The sequence below is a fragment of the Tiliqua scincoides genome, chromosome 2 (assembly GCF_035046505.1).
Source record: "Tiliqua scincoides isolate rTilSci1 chromosome 2, rTilSci1.hap2, whole genome shotgun sequence".
NCBI lineage: Eukaryota > Metazoa > Chordata > Lepidosauria > Squamata > Scincidae > Tiliqua > Tiliqua scincoides.
In genome coordinates, this window is record NC_089822.1 from 74,109,239 (window position 1) to 74,128,083 (window position 18,845).

The following is an 18,845-nucleotide window of genomic DNA, read 5'->3' on the forward strand; positions in this document are numbered from 1 at the left end:
TATTATTATTACAGTATTTATATACCGCTTTTCAACTCAAAGTTCACAAAGCGGTTTACAGAGAAAAATCAAATAACTAAATGGCTCCCTGTCTCAAAAGGGCTCACTATCTAAAAAGATGCAAATGAATACCAGCAGACAGCCATTAGAACAGACAGTGCTGGGGTGAGGTGGGCCAGTTACTCTCCCCCTGCTAAAAAAAGGAGCACCCACTTGAAAAAGTGCCTCTTACCCAATTAGCAGGGGTTGTGCATGATGCTAGTACTGCCACTTATGTCAGATTTTAAAACTGAGCTGTTTTATGAAATATTCTGTGAAGAATATTTTGTTCTTTAAGTTATGTTCTTAAGTTAGGGCTCTGTAACTGAGAGCTCAATCCTGTCCTTCCCCCGCCTCTACTGGTGCAGCTGCACCAAAAAGGAGCAGCCACAATTCCTGCACTGGACATGGTGGAGGCTGCCTTGCCTCTGCTACACTGCAGTGCAGAAATTTGGTTAGGATTGGTCTGTAAGTTGGCAGAGACTGCCCTTGTCTTTTGCAAAAGATGACTATGCAACTGGATTCATGTATATTACTTGGCAAACAACTTTTCACATTTTTTCAGATATGGCAAGGGTCTGTGTCTCAAAGTTTATCGTCTTACTGCCATATACAAGCAATTGGGTGTACGTAATGTACTCTTCTGAATGGTAACACTGTGGTGCTTAACTGTTGAAAACTACACTAAAATCTTCATTTTCAGTGCTCCTATTGGCATTCCCTGTAAATTTCAGTGTCAATATATTTCAGATGTGGACATGATCCTGAATTGAGATTTTTAGGCCATAATCCTAATTATATTTCTTGGAAGAAAATTTGATTGAAATTGCTGTGCATTATACTCAAAAGCATTTTGCTATGAATTATGGGATGTTCCATTTGTCACGGAGACTAACAGCCTAATCCTACCTAACTCCCCATGTGGCGATGTAGTGACACCAACATGGCATCTGCTGAATCCCGTGGGGGAGTTTTGGCCTGAGGAGTCTTCCTTGGGGTAAGGGAACTTTTGTTCTCTTCCCGAGGATAAGTCCCTGCTGGTCTGGTGCTTCAGTTTGGATCTGCTCCTGTGATATCACTGATGCAAATCCACGTTGACCTGTGAAGTCAGATCAGTCCCAGGAAGGGGTTTGGGACTCGTTGGATGCCACTGCTGCCAAACCCATCCCCTTTGTGAACCCAGTCTGCCCACCTCCCTGCTGATCTCCTCATTCTGCTCACCTCCTGCCTCATTCTGCCTCTCCCTGTTGACTCCCTCCCGACCCCTGATCACACTTACGTGAGGTGGTGGGTGTCCATGGTCCATTGCTGCATGGACCTGGCCTTTAACTGCTTCCAGCAGCAACCAGGCCACACTCTCTGTCATTGTGTTCATGGCAGCCAGAAAGTGTGTTATGCTGCTAGAATGCATGTTCCAGCAGCATAATAGCCAGTTACGATTGGGCTGTGAGTTCTATTGTGTGGTATTGGATCTACTTTTAAGAAAATGTTTAAGATTTCAGTATTTGTTTGCCTTGTTCCCTAAATTGTGGCTTGTTGGAAAATAAAGCCACAAATATAACCAACCTGGAATTTGATGAGAGACTTACAACAATGTTTTGATTCAGAAACATTAACTGAGATTTTAAAAATTAATCCTTTTCATGGTCAAAGTGTGAATGTTGTATTTGCTGTAATCGGTTTTATGATAGGATGGATGATTTCATAATTTTTGTTTTGCTTATTCAAGATATCCAGAGAGTGGCATCGTAGAAATGAAGGCCCGCAACCTACGACCAAGAGCACGAACTATTCTCAAGTGGAATGAATTATGTGTGGGGGATGTGGTGATGGTTAACTACAATGTTGAGAGTCCAGAAGAGAGAGGATTCTGGTTTGATGCAGAAATTACCTCTTTGAGAGAAATTTCAAGGACTAACAAAGAAGTTCATGCCAAAATTATGCTGGGGTAAGATTTTATTTCTTAATTTCATAATACATAAACAACCAAAAAAATAAAAATAAAGGATTTCAAATTTCATAAGAGCATAAGAACAGCCCCACTGGATCAGACCATAGGCCCATCTAGTCCAGCTTCCTGTATCTCACCACGGCCCACCAAATGCCCCAGGGAGCACACCAGATAACAAGAGACATGCATCCTGGTACCCTCTCTTGCATCTGGCATTCTGACATAGCCCATTTCTAAAATCAGGAGGTTGCACATACACATCATGGCTTGTAACCCGTAATGGATTTTTCCTCCAGAAACTTGTCCAATTCCCTTTTAAAGGCGTCCAGACCAGATGCCATCACCACATCCTGTGGCAAGGAGTTCCACAGACTGACCACATGCTGAGTAAAGAAATATTTTCTATTGTCTGTCCTAACTCTCCCAACACTCAATTTTAGTGGATGTCCCCTGGTTCTGCTGTTACGTAAGAGTGTAAAGAGCATCTCTCTATCCACTTTATCCTTCCCATGCATAATTTTGTATGTCTCAATCATGTCCCCCCTCAGGCATCACTTTTCTAGGCTGAAGAGGCCTAAACGCTGTACCCTTTCCTCATAAGGAAGGTGCCCCAGGCCAGTAATCATCTTAGTCCTCAACTAATCATTTCATACCTCAACAGTACGTTTCTCGTTGCAACTTTTTTTTAAATTTTAATTTTTTTGCTTTTGGATGCTGGAATTGGAAGCTTTGTTTCTATAAGGAAGTTGATCTCTTTAAAATTAGATATAGTTTATGTCGATTGATTGGATTACTAGGAGTAAGTTCTCCTCGTAGATCCAGAACACTGTTAGACCCTGCTGTTCATCATTCTTTCTCACACAAGCACAGTACCCTGCAGCATGGGGATTGTGGACTCCTCATTGTCTAGCCTCAGAATCCAGAAAGACAAATCCTGAAACTGTTGTGGTCTTTAATTTTGGTTCCTTCATCCCAGTTGCTTTTTTGGCCCATGGCACATGCTGCCTAGGTTCAGTAAATCTCCCTGCTTCCTTCCTATTCCATTTCAGGGTTATGTGGAAACAGGTGAGTGTGGCTGCACTGCTCTATTCCTCCTTTCCCACTCCCTGTACTGAGTGACTTATGTATTCTTTTCTGCTGCTGCTCTGCTGGATCTTCCCATCTGCTTAAGAGTGGAGAATTAATATACCCTAGGGCCAAGTATGTCCCTCCCCTGGCTTGTTCCCAGCTACAACTGGCTGGAACTGCCTGTGAATCAAACCAAAATAATGGTTGAGTCACCCTTTTTCAGTAACATGGATATTTTTGACCAAATATAGTTGGTCTACATAGCATTCTGTTGATCTGATTGAGAACACAGGATCTAAAACTTTCTTAAAGCTGTAAAGCTAGGAGAAGTTTAAATGTAACAAAAAAATAAGTATCCTTGAGATTTTTATGTGGCCTTATTCATTTTCTTTGTTTTGTGTAAGGACCTGCAGACTGACTGTTCAAAAGGTAAGAAATGAGTCTGCTTCCTTTCTGAATTTGTATTGCTATTTAGTTTTAAATTACAACACAACAATTGTTATTGACCCTGCTCCAATATCTAACAGAAGGCTAACATCCAGAAATTAAGCAGGCAAAGCTTTTCTGCATCATTTTCCTCCGCTCTGGATAAAACATCACCTGCTAAATTTATGTGTATCAGACTGTCTTTACAGTTACAGGGTGAGTAAAAGGCGTGGCGCTTTAGGATATTTGCATTGCCGGCTGATGACACTTTGAATAGCTCTGTTCTATCTCATACTCTTACTGAACTGAATGAGGACTTCCTTACACTTCAAGTTGTATCTATACAGTTTTAATTCTATAATAGAGCATCTCACTCTATACCCTCAGATACTCCTTCAGATATTATTATAGGCAAGTGTATAAGAATTCTGTTTCCTTTCAGTGTGATCTATGCGTGTTTTTTGCCTTTCCATTTCAGATGATGCTAGCATTTTGGAATTTCCCCCCCTGTCTTGGAAACCATAAATATTGCATGCATATTACATTTGATACAGAAGCCATCATTTATTTTATTTTCTTTGACATGGGAATCTGAATTCAATTGCAGTCATAAGTATACCTACTTAAGAGTAGATCCTCAGAGCTCGGTATATTTGCTTCTGAGTAACCATCCATAGGATTGGGGTATGTGTTGATGGTAGGAAAGCCCATGTTACTCACTTTCTGAACAATGTCCATAATTCCCTTAATAATCCAAATGGCTCATCAAAAGAAAAGACTTTTGTATTCACCATGTATTCCAGATATTACTGTTTAATTTTTGTACATTACTTCTGTGAAATACTGAACATGATTATTAAAATAAGAACATAAGAACAGCCCCACTGAATCAGGCCATAGGCCCATCTAGTCCAGCTTCCTGTATCTCACAGCGGCCCACCAAATGCCCCAGGAAGCACACCAGATAACAAGAGACCTCATCCTGGTGCCCTCCCTTGCATCTGGCATTCTGACATAACCCATTTCTAAAATCAGGAGGTTGCGCATACACATCATGGCTTGTACCCCATAATGGATTTTTCCTCCAGAAACTTGTCCAATCCCCTTTTAAAGGCGTCCAGGCTAGACGCCATCACCACATCCTGTGGCAAGGAGTTCCACAGACCGACCACACGCTGAGTAAAGAAATATTTTCTTTTGTCTGTCCTAACCCGCCCAACACTCAATTTTAGTGGATGTCCCCTGGTTCTGGTATTATGTGAGAGTGTAAAGAGCATCTCCCTATCCACTCTGTCCATCCCCTGCATAATTTTGTATGTGTCAATCATGTCCCCCCTCAGGCGTCTCTTTTCTAGGCTGAAGAGGCCCAAACGCTGTAGCCTTTCCTCATAAGGAAGGTGCCCCAGCCCCGTAATCATCTTAGTCGCTCTCTTTTGCACCTTTTCCATTTCCACTATGTCTTTTTTGAGATGCGGCGACCAGAACTGGACACAATACTCCAGGTGTGGCCTTACCATCGATTTGTACAACGGCATTATAATACTAGCCGTTTTGTTCTCAATACCCTTCCTAATGATCCCAAGCATAGAATTGGCCTTCTTCACTGCCGCCGCACATTGGGTCGACACTTTCATCGACCTGTCCACCACCACCCCAAGATCTCTCTCCTGATCTGTCACAGACAGCTCAGAACCCATCAGCCTATATCTAAAGTTTTGATTTTTTGCCCCAATGTGCATGACTTTACACTTACTGACACTGAAGCGCATCTGCCATTTTGCTGCCCATTCTGCCAGTCTGGAGAGATCCTTCTGGAGCTCCTCACAATCACTTCTGGTCTTCACCACCAAAAGTTTGGTGTCGTCTGCAAACTTAGCCACTTCACTTCACTGCTCAACCCTGTCTCCAGGTCATTTATGAAGAGGTTGAAAAGCACCGGTGCCAGGACAGATCCTTGGGGCACACCGCTTTTCACCTCTCTCCATTGTGAAAATTGCCCATTGACACCCACTCTCTGCTTCCTGGCCTCCAACCAGTTCTCAGTCCACGAGAGGACCTGTCCTCTAATTCCCTGACTGTGGAGTTTTTTCAGTAGTCTTTGGTGTGGGACCGTGTCAAACGCCTTCTGAAAGTCCAGATACATAATGTCCACGGGTTCTCCCGCATCCACATGCCTGTTGACCTTTTCAAAGAATTCTATAAGGTTCGTGAGGCAAGACTTACCCTTACAGAAGCCATGCTGACTCTCCCTCAGCAAGGCCTGTTCGTCTATGTGTTTTGAGATCCTATCTTTGATGAGGCATTCCACCATCTTACCCGGTATGGATGTTAGGCTGACCAGCCTATAGTTTCCCGGGTCCCCCCTCTTTCCCTTTTTAAAAATTTTAAAAATTCCCTTTTTAAAATTCTTGTTTTAACAGTGAATTTGGTTGTTTTTGTTCAGTCGTAAAGTTGTGTCTGACTCTTTGTGACCCTATGAACCACAGCATGCCAGGCCCCCCCTGTCTACCACTAAGTTCTGGAGTTTGTCCAAATTCATGTTCATTGCCTCCTTGACACTATCTAACCATCTCATCCTCTCATCCTTCTTTTTTTGTCTTCAATTTTTCCCAGCATCAGGGTCCTCCCTTCTCATGAGATGACCAAAGTATTTAAGCTTCAGCATCTGTCCTTCCAAAGAATAGTCAGGGTTGATTTCTTGTAGGATTGACTGATTTTATCCCCTTGCAGTCCAGGGGACTCTCAAAAGTCTTCTCCAGCACCATATTTGAAAGCATCTATTCTTTGGCTCTCAGCCCTCCTTATGGTCCAGCTCTCGCAGCCATACATTACTACTGGGAAAACCACAGCTTTGACTATATGGGCCTTTGTTGACAAGGTGATGTCTCAGCTTTTCATTAAGTTGTCTAGTTTACTATACCTTTCTTCCCAAGAAGCAAGCATCTTTTAATTTCATGACTGCAATCTGTGTCTGTAGTGATCTTGGAGCCCAAGACGATGAACTCTGTCACGGCTTCCATTTCTTCCCCTTCTATTTGCCATGAGGTAATGGGACCAGATGCCACGATCTTAGTTTTTTTAATGTTAAGTTTCAAGCCACATTTTGCACTTTCACCCTCATCAAGAGGTTCTTTAGTTCCTCCTCATTTTCTGCCATAAGAGTGATATCATCAGCATATCTGAGGTTATTGATATTTCTCCGACCTAACTTCGATCTTAACTCCGGCTTGTGATTCATCCAGACCAGCCTTTCACATGATGTACTCTGCATATGTTATATAAGCAGGGTGACAATATCCAGCCTTGTTGTACTCTTTTCCCTATTTTAAACCAATCAGTTGTTCCATATCCGGTTCTAACTGTTGCCTCTTGCCCTGCATACAGATTTCTCAGGAGACAAATAGGGTGGTTTGGTACTTCCATTTCTTTAAGAACTTACCACAGTTTGTTGTGATCCACACAATCGAAGCCTTTAGCATAATCATTGAACCAGAAATGGATGTTTTTCTGGAACTCCCTTGCTTTCTCCATAATCTTTTCCAATCCTGAGGCCACTGTTGAGTTTTCCACATTTGCTGGCAGATGATTGCAGCACTGGGGGCAGAGTTAAGCACTAGGTGAAGTAGCAGTGTAGGGGGGCATCTTTTAAGGAGCTCAACTGGAATACTGTCATCTCTGCTAGCTTGTTGTTAGTTATGCTTCCTAGGGCCCACTTGACTTCATACTCCAGGAAGTCTGGCTCAAGTTCAGTGATCATACCATCGTGGTTATCGGGGACATTAACATCTTCCTTGTAGAGTTCCTCTGTGTATTCTTGCCACCTCTTCTTAATCTCATCTTCTTCCTTTAGGTCCCTACCATTCTTGTCCATTATCATGCCCATCTTTGCATGGAATGTTCCTGTGATATCTCCAATTTTCTTGAAGAGAAAGACTAGAGATCTCTTCAAGAAAATTCCTTCTGTTGTTTTCCTCTGTTTCTCTGCATTGCTCATTTAAGAAGGCATTCCTATCTCTCCCTGCTATTCTCTGGAAATCTGCATTGAGTTGGGTATATCTTTTCCTTTTTCCCTTGCCTTTTGCTTTCCTTCTTTCCTCAGCAGTTTGTAAAGCTTCTTCAGACAGCCATTTTGTCTTCTTGCATTTCTTTTCCTTAGGGATAGTTCTGGTTGCTACCTCCTGAAAAATGTTGCAAGCCTCCATCCATAGTTCTTCAGGCACTCTGTCTACCAAACCTAAACTTTTAAATCTATTTGTCATATCCACTGTGTATTCATATGAAATATGATTCAGGTCATACCTGAATGGCATAGTATTATTCCCTACTTTCTTCAGTTTAAGCCTGAATTTTGCAATAAGAAGCTCATGATCTGATCCACAGTTAGCTCCAGGTCTTGTTTTTATTGACTGTATAGAGCAGGGGTCTCAAACTTATTTCATACAGCAGGCCGAATAGCATTCATGATGCCTGATGAGGGTCGGAGATGATGTCATTATGCAAGAAGTGATGTCATTAAGCAGGTCATAACCAGAAATAAGCACTTTTTTGTCACTTAGGAACATGTTAACTGCAAATGACAGAAGAGAAAATATGCAAAACTTGATATATTTCAAGATATGGGAGAGCCAAATTATCATGCAGGTTGCCCTTTCAGCAGTGCCACCTCAGCACTGCTTAACAGCTGCGAGCTTGAGGGCCAGATAAAAAGCTTCAGTGGCTGCATCTGGCCCCCGTGCCTTATGTTTGACACCCCTGGTATAGAGCTTCTCCATCTTTGGCTGCAGAGAACATAATCCATCTGATTTCGGTGTAGACCATCTGGTGACATCTATGTGTAGAGTTGGGTTGTAGGAAAAGGGTGTTTGCTATGACCAGCGTGTTTTCTTGACAAAACTATTAGCCTGTGCTCTGTTTCATTTTGTGCTCCAAAGCCAAACTTGCCTGTTTTTCCTGTTACCTTTTGACTTCCTACTTTAGCATTCCATCCCCTGTAATAAGGAGGGCATCCTTTTTTGTGTTAGTTCTAGAAGGTGTTGTAAATCTTCATAAAAACAGTTAACTTCATCCTCTCAGCATCAGTAGTTGGAGCATAGACCTGCATTACTGTGAGGTTAAAAGGTTTGCCTTGAATTCGAGCTGAAATCATTCTGTCATTTTTGCGATTGTACCCCAGTACTGCTTTTCTCACTCTTTTCTCCACAGTGAGGGCTATTCCATTTTTTCTATGGGATTCTTGTCCACAGTAGTAAATATAATGTTCATCTGAATTTTCACCCATTCCTGTCCATTTTAGTTCACTAATTATCAAGATGTCGATGTTCAATCTTGCCATCTCATGTTTGACCACATCCAACTTACCTTGATTAATAGATCTCATGTTCCAGGTTCCTATGCAATATTGTTCTTTACAGCATTAAACTTTCCTTTCAATTTCAGACACATCCGCAGCTGAGCGACCTTTCAGTTTTGGCCCAGCTCCTTCATTCTTTTGGGGCTACTTGTAATTGTCCTCAGCTCTTCCCCAGTAGCATATTGGATACTTTCCAACCTGAGAGGCTCATCTTCCGGCATTATAGCTTTTAGCCTTTTGATACTAAAGTCCATAGGGCTTTCTTGGCAAGGATACTGGAGTGGGTTGCCATTTCCTTCTCCAGTGGATCACATTTAGTCAGGGCTCTCCGCTACGACCTCTCTGTCTTGGGTGTCCCTGCATGGCTTAGCTCATGGCCTCACTGAGTTACTCAAGCCCCTTTACCACGACAAGGCAGTGATCCATGTAGGGTTACTGTTGGTTATTGTCCTGTTTTAAGTTGGTAGTAACCGCAGTAGCTCAAAGTCAGTATGAATGAAAATTTTAACAATATAATTTGGAAAAAGACTTATCTTTGCTAAAAGAAAACATATAGTCTTAGGAATCTCATCAGTTTTGGTTTTGACTTCTGACCATATAGGAAGCAAAGTGTAGAGCTGCTCAGTTATTTAAAATGACGCCATTATTGCCAGCAAAATGGGAAATTAATTAATTGCTGGATATTCTGATTTTGAGAAAAATTAGCAGTTAGTGTTTTCTGAGTGAAACATGGCAGTGATGAAATGGCAAACATAAATACACAATTTTTATTAGCAGGTTTATCTACATTTCAATCTATATTACTTGTTAGCAGATGCACAGATAGACATGATGTCCAAATGTATATGTGAGAGCAAGAAAGATATTTTTAAACTAAGGATAAAATAAAACTATAGCAGTGAAGTGATCTGCTGAAAATTAAATCATGTCATATAACAGACTTCCAGTTGTTGTCAAAGATGTTATTCATATTGCTTTAGGCTTTTCCAGACAGTGTTTCATAACTTCAAAAATGAGTTAGAATTCGTTTCAAAACTGAACAATTCTGTTAAATATGGTTGGAAGATGCCATCCTGAGTTCACAAAGCTTTGAAAGGAAAGACTGTTTATTCTAGGGCAGTGGTTCTCAAACTCTCGGAGTCAGAACTGGGAACAAGCCCGACAGTGCTGCAGCGATTGTGGTGCCTCGGGCACCCAGCCGTATTTACATATACCTGGGGCGACTGTACAGCTTCCCAGAGGGTGCTGAGCCTCGCAGTCCTCTCCACGAGCCTCCACTGCAGTGGGCTCTGATCTGCAATTGGAGCCCACTTCTGGTTTGTAGTTGAAGTTCTGGAGTGCTGAGTTTCTGAAACCAGAAATGGGCTCCAACTGCATATTGGAGCCCACTGCAGCGGAGGAGAGGCTTGTAGAGGGGTCTGTGAGCCTCCAGCACCTTCTGGAAGTCTGCCCAGTCCCTCCAGGTATGTTTAAATGCTCCTCGTTGCCCACAGCGTCGCAATCGTTCCGGCACCGTCGGGACACCCATTTATGGGTCACTCCAATTAAGGGAAAGTGACCTGTTTGTGGTCTAATGGTGGGTCACGACCCACCGCTTTGAGAACCACTATTCTAGGGAATATGAATTTACTTAAATGAATACATTGCAGAATCCAATACAGTATTGAAGCATCTTCTGCAGGGTGGTTTGAGTGTGTGTTTGTGTGATACATTTAAGATGCAATCCTGAGCACACATAGAGTAAGGCTGCAGTCCTATACACACTACATGGTAGTAAGGTCCATTGAACTCAATGAAACTTCTGAATAGACATGCATAGGATTATGCTGTAAATCTAATTGAACTCAGTAGGGCATTTACATCTCAAGTAAAACTAAAGTGCAACGCTCTTCATGTCAACTAAGAAGTAACATGCGTAGAGTTGCGTTTTAAATAGTTTTACTTGGGATGTAAATGTTTCTACTTCAACTTTGTGTTCTGATATGGCAGGAGTTGGGACTACATGCAACATGCCTACTGAATTGTACATTATTTCACAAAACATAGAGAAGTGCATTTTGTTTCTGAAACATATATTATTCTGACCCATTTCTTGACCAAGCAACAATCTGGAAGAATACATCTTAAGTAACATCAATTCTTAACAAGTGAGACAGCTTTTTTTGTGCTTCTGGTTAATTCTGTTTATTAAATCTAGAGAACAGTGATGATGAATATTCAGCAGATTAAGATAAAGTAACTAAATGCTTGTGCTTCAGTTATCACTTCGCTGGATTAGCAGCATTGTACTTTTTGTTCTTCGTTCATTATTTTGGTGTGAAGATGTACCTAAAATTGTGTTTTGCTGCAAAGTTAAATACAAATACAATTGATAGTGTATCTTTTCATAATTATGTCAAAACTATACTTTCCCTATGAACTAATCTTAACATACCCATGCTTTCAACCTTGTGGCCTCAAATATTTCTTTACTGACCTTGAGGAAGCTATTTGACAGTAACTATGGCAACTGCCAAATTAATTAGTTGCTTTAGTGACCATTGGTCTAAATAGGGATTTCTTGCCAGAGGGTTTAAAACTGTGATCCTTCTGGCAATCTGAAAATCCAGATTTTTGTTCTTTCTTAGTACAGTTGGTTGGATCCCCTGCAGATACCGATATCTGTGGATGATGAAATCTGCAGGGTCCAAAAACCAGAGGTGCCTTTCTGAAGGCTCTGGCAAGCCTTCTGGGGCATGGAGAAGCTGTGCGCGACCCCACTGTATGTCAGCAGGCCTGCCAGAGTCTTCAGAAAGGCACTTCTGGTTTTTTGCGTTCAGGAAGTCATGTGAGGCCCTCTGGCACAAGTTTACACCTGTGTTGGGTCAAATCCATGAATACCAAACCCGCGAATAAGAAGGGCCCTTTGTACTATTTAGATTGCCATCTTGATAAGTTTGGGTTAGTGGCACTACATTATGTTTATATTAGTTTAATTATGAGTTAATTTGGGTAGAAATTCTCTTTTAGATCTGTTTTTAAAATTAGGATATGAAGGAAAAGATATAATTATATTAGAAATATATTGTTGCTATATAGAAGATATTTAGTCTCTGGCCTTCCACGCATCAAAGATAATTGGCCAGAAGCAAAATTTCTGTGGCATTGTACTTTCGAGCACCTAACCCTCATGCTCTTTGGAAACACAAGCAAAGTATGAGAATTTACAAAAGTGAAATGGCCTTTCTCCAAATAGAAGCCAATTGCTTTTTGTTTAATATGACTTCCTTTTAGAAAGAGCTTGCTTAGGTCTCTCAATTGAGCTAGGCAAGTCTGAAGCCGGGAAACAGAAATTGTTGTATTGCACAATTACACAAGAATTAGCTGGATTTTTAAATATGCAATGTTCTGTTCAGGGGAGGGTGAATGTCTGTGTGCTAGGCCTCATGTGTGCACCTCCCCCTATTCTCCTCACAGCTTGAAGGGCTCTTTTTCCCTGCAACAAGACTATTTCAGGGAACTGAGACGAATCATCACTTCTTCGGTTTTTCTTTTTCCCTCACTCTGCTTGTAGTAGCAGTGTTCAGAATCCTGTGGTCTGAAACATTTTGGCAGCTTCCCCATCCTAACTGGTGAATGAAGAAACTTAAGATGGATGCTAGCAAGCTGAAAAATCAAGGAGATTGTTATAAAACCAGGCGGAATTAGAGCAATGAATGCATCCGCAAAAAAAAAGCAACACTGATACAACCTTTAGCAGTCATTTTCCATGGTATTAACTGCACCATGCACATCACTGAGAAGAGACTCATTAGTGGAACAGAGAAGAGATTGATCTTCATAAGTATGAGAGTTCTTTTTCAACAACATTCAAGTGAAATTTTTTTTTTGTCTTTAGAGGTTTTTTCCTAAATTCAGAGCTTGATGAGAATCTGCCTGACTTTGGGCATCTTGTAAATTGTGAGATTTGGAACAATTTTTTCTCTGTCAGGGTTCCCATACATTTTTGCTAAGGCTCAGGGAGCAGAAAACAGAAGAGAAATTGAGAATAGGGGAGGGTTAAACAACCCTTCAACTTGCTCACTGCCTCTTTAGATCAGGGGCCTCCAAACCACAACCTGCAGACAGGATCTGGCATGAAGAAAAGCCGTCTGGATGTGGCGCTTTCCATTCTGCCCCACTGCCTCCTGTCTTCATGCCTGTTCATTTCAGAGCCACACACCAGGCAGCTGCTTTCAATGCCTGTCTCCCCAGAAGCCTCTGCATCCCAATTTCCCTGGGGCAGTGGCGTAGCTAGCCAGGAGCAGGGGGGTGACACAACAAATGACGCAACATTGCTAACATCATGAAGGTTAGGAGCAACCCCATTATGCCATATACCCTTGGACGTGGAATTTCCAGCAGAATGCAATGCAAAAATCCGGATTGAAATATCTCAATTCCATCAAAAGTTATGGCCAAAAAACCGGAAACAAAAAAATGCATGGAACCCTATGGAAAATGAAACAGCCGTATCGTGTGTTTTACTCGTGAGCAGGCGAACTTTCCATAGTTTTTCGGAAAGGGCAGGCTGAGAGGAATCCAATGACACCAGAATGGTTTCTATCCAATGAAAGCAGCCCCCCAAAACACCCAAAAAGGAAGTCCCTCCCTCCAAGCAGGCAAATGCATTGAGCCTTATGAAAAGAGAAAGTAAGCCACAAGGTCGCGTTTACTCATGAGTAAGCAAATGTGCCTTGGCTCCTGGTTGAGTTAGGCAAAGGGGAATGCAAGGGTGGCTGCATGGTCCCAATCTGATGAAAGTGGAGCTCAACAAATGCTCCAGAAGGCAGCATCCCCCAAAGAATAAAGCAGAGGCTTCAGCTGGTGAGGTCCATTTTATTTGTTTTTAGACCTATAAAGCCAGGTGGGTCTTGATAGTGCTATGCTTGAAATATAAGAAACTTAACACTGAACTGGGCACTGGGGATTGCTGAAAATCTTACTGATATTTGTGTGTGTGTGTGGGGGGGGGGTGTTCTTGCAGGCAGGCTACAGAAAAAATTCACTTGGTGGAACAGGGCTGGCTTTCCCTTATTTAATTATCTATAATTATTTTGTTTTGCTTGATGATGTCACTTCCAGCCATGACATCACTTCTAGTGGGTCCTGGACAGATTGTCATTCTAAAAAGTGAGTCCTAGTGTTAAAAGTTTGAGAACCTCTGCCTTAACTCAAAACATGTCAATTAGACATTCAGGGGGGGGGGCAGGCGTCACACCATAGTGACCAAAATTCTGGAAATTGTGGCTTTTAGGAATAATACCATCATGTTATATACCATTTGATGCATCCATTACTTGTGCGGAAGTATTCACTGCATTTATTTTCTGGCCATTATTATTATTAATTTCATGTCATGACTATTACTATCTCTCAGTCTCACCTACCTCACAGGGTTGTTGGGAGGACAAAATAAGGGGAGAAACCATGTATACCACCCTGAGCTGCTTAGAGTAAGGGTGGTATTAAAATGTGAATTAATTAATTAATAATAAATAAATAATATTAATTAATTAATTATGTCGTATGGGGTGACAAAAATTTATGCACCCTGGGTGTCAAATGACCTAGCTACGCCTTTGGGCAGTGGCTTCCCGGCACAAGGCTCTGGGACATTTGGGCGTGAAAATGGGAGACGGTGGGGCAGATCAGAAAGCACCACACCTGTATGGCTTTTTCTCCATGTAATGGTCCACGTTTTGGAGACTGCTGCTCTAGATTGTACACAAATACAACATCTCTTTTTAAATTGCACACACCTTGGTTTCTGGACTAAAGGCACTATGATATGTCAAGTGCTGCCCGAAGTTCCCATTCACTTCCTGTTTTTCCAGTTCAAGCTCTCTTTGTTTCATATGCTTAAGACCAGATTGCTCTAACTGGCCTTGCGGAGTATGGTCTGAACTGGGGCTTGGTTACAGTGGTTGATATATAAAATTTAAATTTACTGTATTCAGTGAACTATACTAGATTTCACATTACAGTTTTTGGTATTGTGTTTCTGAATATAAGGGCCTCACAGAACTAAGCATTTCATGTACATCCCTGTGATTTCAATAAGAGTAAATTGTACTGGTGTTTAACTCCTGAAATTAATGAAACATAAGTGCTTAACTTTAACTCTCTTTATTTTTATGTTGATTATTAGGTGTGTTAAACTTACAGCCCAATCCTAACCAACTTTCCAGTGCTGATGCAACTGTGCCAGCGAGGTGCGTACTACAGTCTGTGGCAGGACTGTAGTCACAGAGGCCTCTTCAAGGTAATGGAACATATGTTCCCTTAACTTGGGGCTGCATTGCCACTGCATCAGTGCTAGAACATTGTTAGGATAGGGCTGTTAATTGAATTGTTTGATCCCCTTTTTGCTACTCATATATCAGATTTTATATATTTTGTCTTAGTTCTTTAGTTTGTATTTTAACTTTAGTTTGAACTAAAGAACTAAGAACTTTGTCTTAGTTCTTTAGTTTGTATTTTAACATTAATTTTATGAACATTCACTTGGGATGCATTTGGAAAGACAAAATAGAGCTTTTTAAAAAAGAAATATGGAATAAAATACCACTAACACAAATCAGTTTGTTTTGTTTCTGTTGGAATTATCACTCTGCTTTAAATTTTTATTTAATGTTACGTTGTTTTGCTGATTAGTACTAAATAGTAACAAATAGTTTTAGGTTTGTAACTTGAGAAAAAAAATTTTTGCTTAGTTTTGAATGCAGACTATATTAAACTATGTTTTTATTGTGGTTATTATTGAAATTATTTTTGTTACAAACCCATTTATAAAAGAATTTATGAGGTTAAACTGGCACCAGTGGTTTGTAGTAATTTATCTATGGTCTATTATTTATCTACCATTTATCTATGGTTCATTGGTTAATATTAAAATTGTAATTAGAATTACTACGCTAAAATCTTTTCTGTTTTAATTTTCAGAGGCCCAGAAGATGTAATAAATGATTGCAAACTCCTTTTTATAGAGGAAATATACAAGATTGAAAAGCCAGGAGCATATCCCCTGACATTTGCAGATGGAGAGTTTAAAAGTAGGCATTTTTTATTCATAGGAAAGCTTCCACATTTTTATACACTAAAAAAATTATGGAAGTTTGCAAACAGTGAAGAAATAAAACTAGCTCTGGAATTAATGATACTTTTCTTTCCAACTGTATTAAATGTATTAGACGCTTATCCCTTATGAAAGATAAGTACATCCTTATGCAGAATGAATCCTTATGCCAGGTAGGTATCCTGTGAGGGGGAGGTAGTCATGGGTGCCTCCTCAGGATAAGGAAACATTTGTTCCCTTACCTTGGGATTGAACTGTGACTGCATCAGCCCTGAAAAGTGTGATAGAATTCGGCCTTAAGAGAACTGTTTGTTCTTTTTGTGTGCTCAGTAGACACATGTAAAATGAGCTTGTGATGTCAGCTTTACAATGGAAAAGTGACATCTTCAAGTAGGATAGGTATCTGTGAAATATTTGTCTCAATTAGTTAATTGGATGGGTGCTCATATGTCCTGACTCACCTTGAAGTAAACTTTTATGCTTTACTACATTCAGGGATATCATTCAACCCTGAATTTGAAATGTTCTTGGTTGTTTAGCCAGCCCATTTTGCTAGTGCCTTGCCAGTTGTCCATACCCCTTTTACTGGATCCTCTTCATGTTAATTTTCTGATAATAAAGAAAAGGTTTAGTACATGAATACAAATAGCTTATGTACGAATTGCCCTCAGATGTTGCCTCTGAGCTTAATCTTTCAGCAAAGGCCTATTTAGTAATGACCCAGTCCTAATGGGTGCTTAAGGCGGCAAATCTCCCAAACCACTGCTGTAAGTTCCTCTTCGGCATTGCAAAAGTCACGGCACCTGTGCAAGTAGTTTTGTGTGCATGCATATGGTTCCTGCAGCCAGGCAAGGAGCTGGAAAGGTGGCAGAAGGGTGGTTTGGGAGTGAATCAGGGTGGAGACTGGGCCAATCGGGATGTGGGAGGGATTGGATCTCAGAGGCAAAAGCGCACCCCAGGATCCTATCCCACTTTCCCAGACCAGACTTGCCCTCTGAGGCTCCTTGGATTTATGCCAGCTAAATAGCTGGCGCATGTCCAAGGAGATTCACTGGTGACCTGGAGGCCTACTGCTGATAAGTAAAAATTTTACTTACCTCTCCCAGACTGTTTGGTTGCCCCCCACCATTGCATGCTGCATGCATTCTGGCAGCTTGATTGCATTGTATAGGATGGTGGATTTGGGCTATAAGTTGCCTGAATCGAGCTCTGCTCACTCAACAGAGCTTTTGCACCTCCTCTTCCCTATAACAGCCCTCTTTACCCTCCCCAAAAGCCACTCTTGAGAATTGGGGCATTCTGGAATGGTACAGAATGAAGTGCAAGGACTGCAGCATGAGTGGAGAGGCTACTTTGCATGAATGGAAGTGCTTTGTGCTCACAGAAGAGGTGGTTGGATCCCAACCAAATAAATCTCTTACACGTGCACAGTTTGGTTGTCTGTATATGTCCCTGTAGAGCTGAGCCAGTGTTTTCCTTTGTTTAGAAAAACTAGTATCACCACAAACAACATAAGAGCTATCTTTAATTCTTGTTTATTTTTTCCCAAAAAGCACTGCATTGTCTACTCAGTTCAAGCCTGAAGAGCCTCAGCTTTATAGCTCAGAATCTATTGTAAAGATGAACCTATATGTCAAAGGGGGAGAAGCCTTAATTTTTTCCACTCGTATTGTTTTTCTTGCTAAAGAAAACAACCCACTGCCACACTTGCAGTTTTGCTCAAAGTTGTGAATATTTAGAGTGCAATCCTAGATGCTTGTTGGGCCGGTGCAAATCCCTTAAACCAGCCCAAGAGTGTCACAGAGGAGAGCTATAATTTACATGTGTACTATAGATTGTTCAGGAATCTTTATTGGCATATTAATATAAAGACTACATGAAATCCACACAATCCACAAGTACCCCAGCAACAGCACCATTGTTGTTCATTAGCCCAACTCTTGCTGATCTCCCATAGAAAGACTGCTGTTCTCTCCACTGTGTCAACTGACTCTGTGGAAAGAACAAATTGGACCTTTTCCTGGTCTGACCGACCTCCCATATTAGCCTAGAAAAGCCTAGGAGCTTCATGCATGTTTCCTCATACTGGGAACAGTCTAAAACCATATGTAATATTGTTTCCTCGCCCTAGCCACATTGACAATGGCTTTCAAAGTATGGTACCCTCTTAAGTCTACCAGACATTAGGGCAGATGGCATGGCATTACACCTTGCTGAAGAGTATGCCCTGCACTCTTGTGGTCCTTTAAGGCTGGCAGAAAAGGAAGCCATTGGCCCTGTCTTGATCGAAAGATGTAGGTGCAGTGGAGAACATGTTTTGTTGACATCATTCAGCAACTCCTGGAATTCTATGTCTAAAATTCTCCTTTTGATCACCTAGAAAGCTTGACTGGGGGCCCAATCCTATCCAACTTTCCAGCACTGGTGCAACCAAAATGCAGTCCTGAGGTAAGGGAACAAATGTTCCTATAACTTGAGGAGGCCTCTGTGATTGCTTCCCCACTACAGGATGTAGTGCATACCCCATTGGCATGGCTACACCAGTCCTGGAAAATTGGATAGGATTGGGCTCTTAATAAGTCAAGGTCTATTCCTTACTGTTTTAATTTCTTATAATTCACACTTATACTGCAAGTGGTATAAGCAGAAGCAGTTGCTTGACTAAGGGCGCAATCCTAACCCCTTATGTAAATGTTTTCCAGCACTGGCATAGCAGAGCCAGTGGGACATGTGCTGCATCCTGCAGTTGGGTATAACTCACGGAAGCCTCCTCAAAGTAAGGGAATGTTTGTTCCCTGGCCTCAGAGCTGCATGGCCCTTATGTCAGTGCTAGAAAGCACTGGAAAGCTAGAAAGCACTGACATAAGGGGTTAGGATTGCGCCCCAAGGCTGCAATCCTCCTAACCACACTTTCC

At 41.4% G+C, this 18,845-nt stretch overlaps 1 protein-coding gene across 1 annotated transcript in view; it reads left to right on the top strand.

Annotated features, from left to right (window-relative positions):
* The window catches only part of UHRF2 (ubiquitin like with PHD and ring finger domains 2), an 86,394-nt gene that overhangs the window by 42,133 nt on the left and 25,416 nt on the right, over nucleotides 1–18,845 (top strand). Inside the window, exons 4-5 of the mRNA XM_066616593.1 lie at nucleotides 1,769–1,987; nucleotides 15,798–15,907. Coding sequence (XP_066472690.1) covers nucleotides 1,769–1,987; nucleotides 15,798–15,907 — 329 coding nt within the window. The remainder of the gene's footprint in view (nucleotides 1–1,768; nucleotides 1,988–15,797; nucleotides 15,908–18,845) is intronic.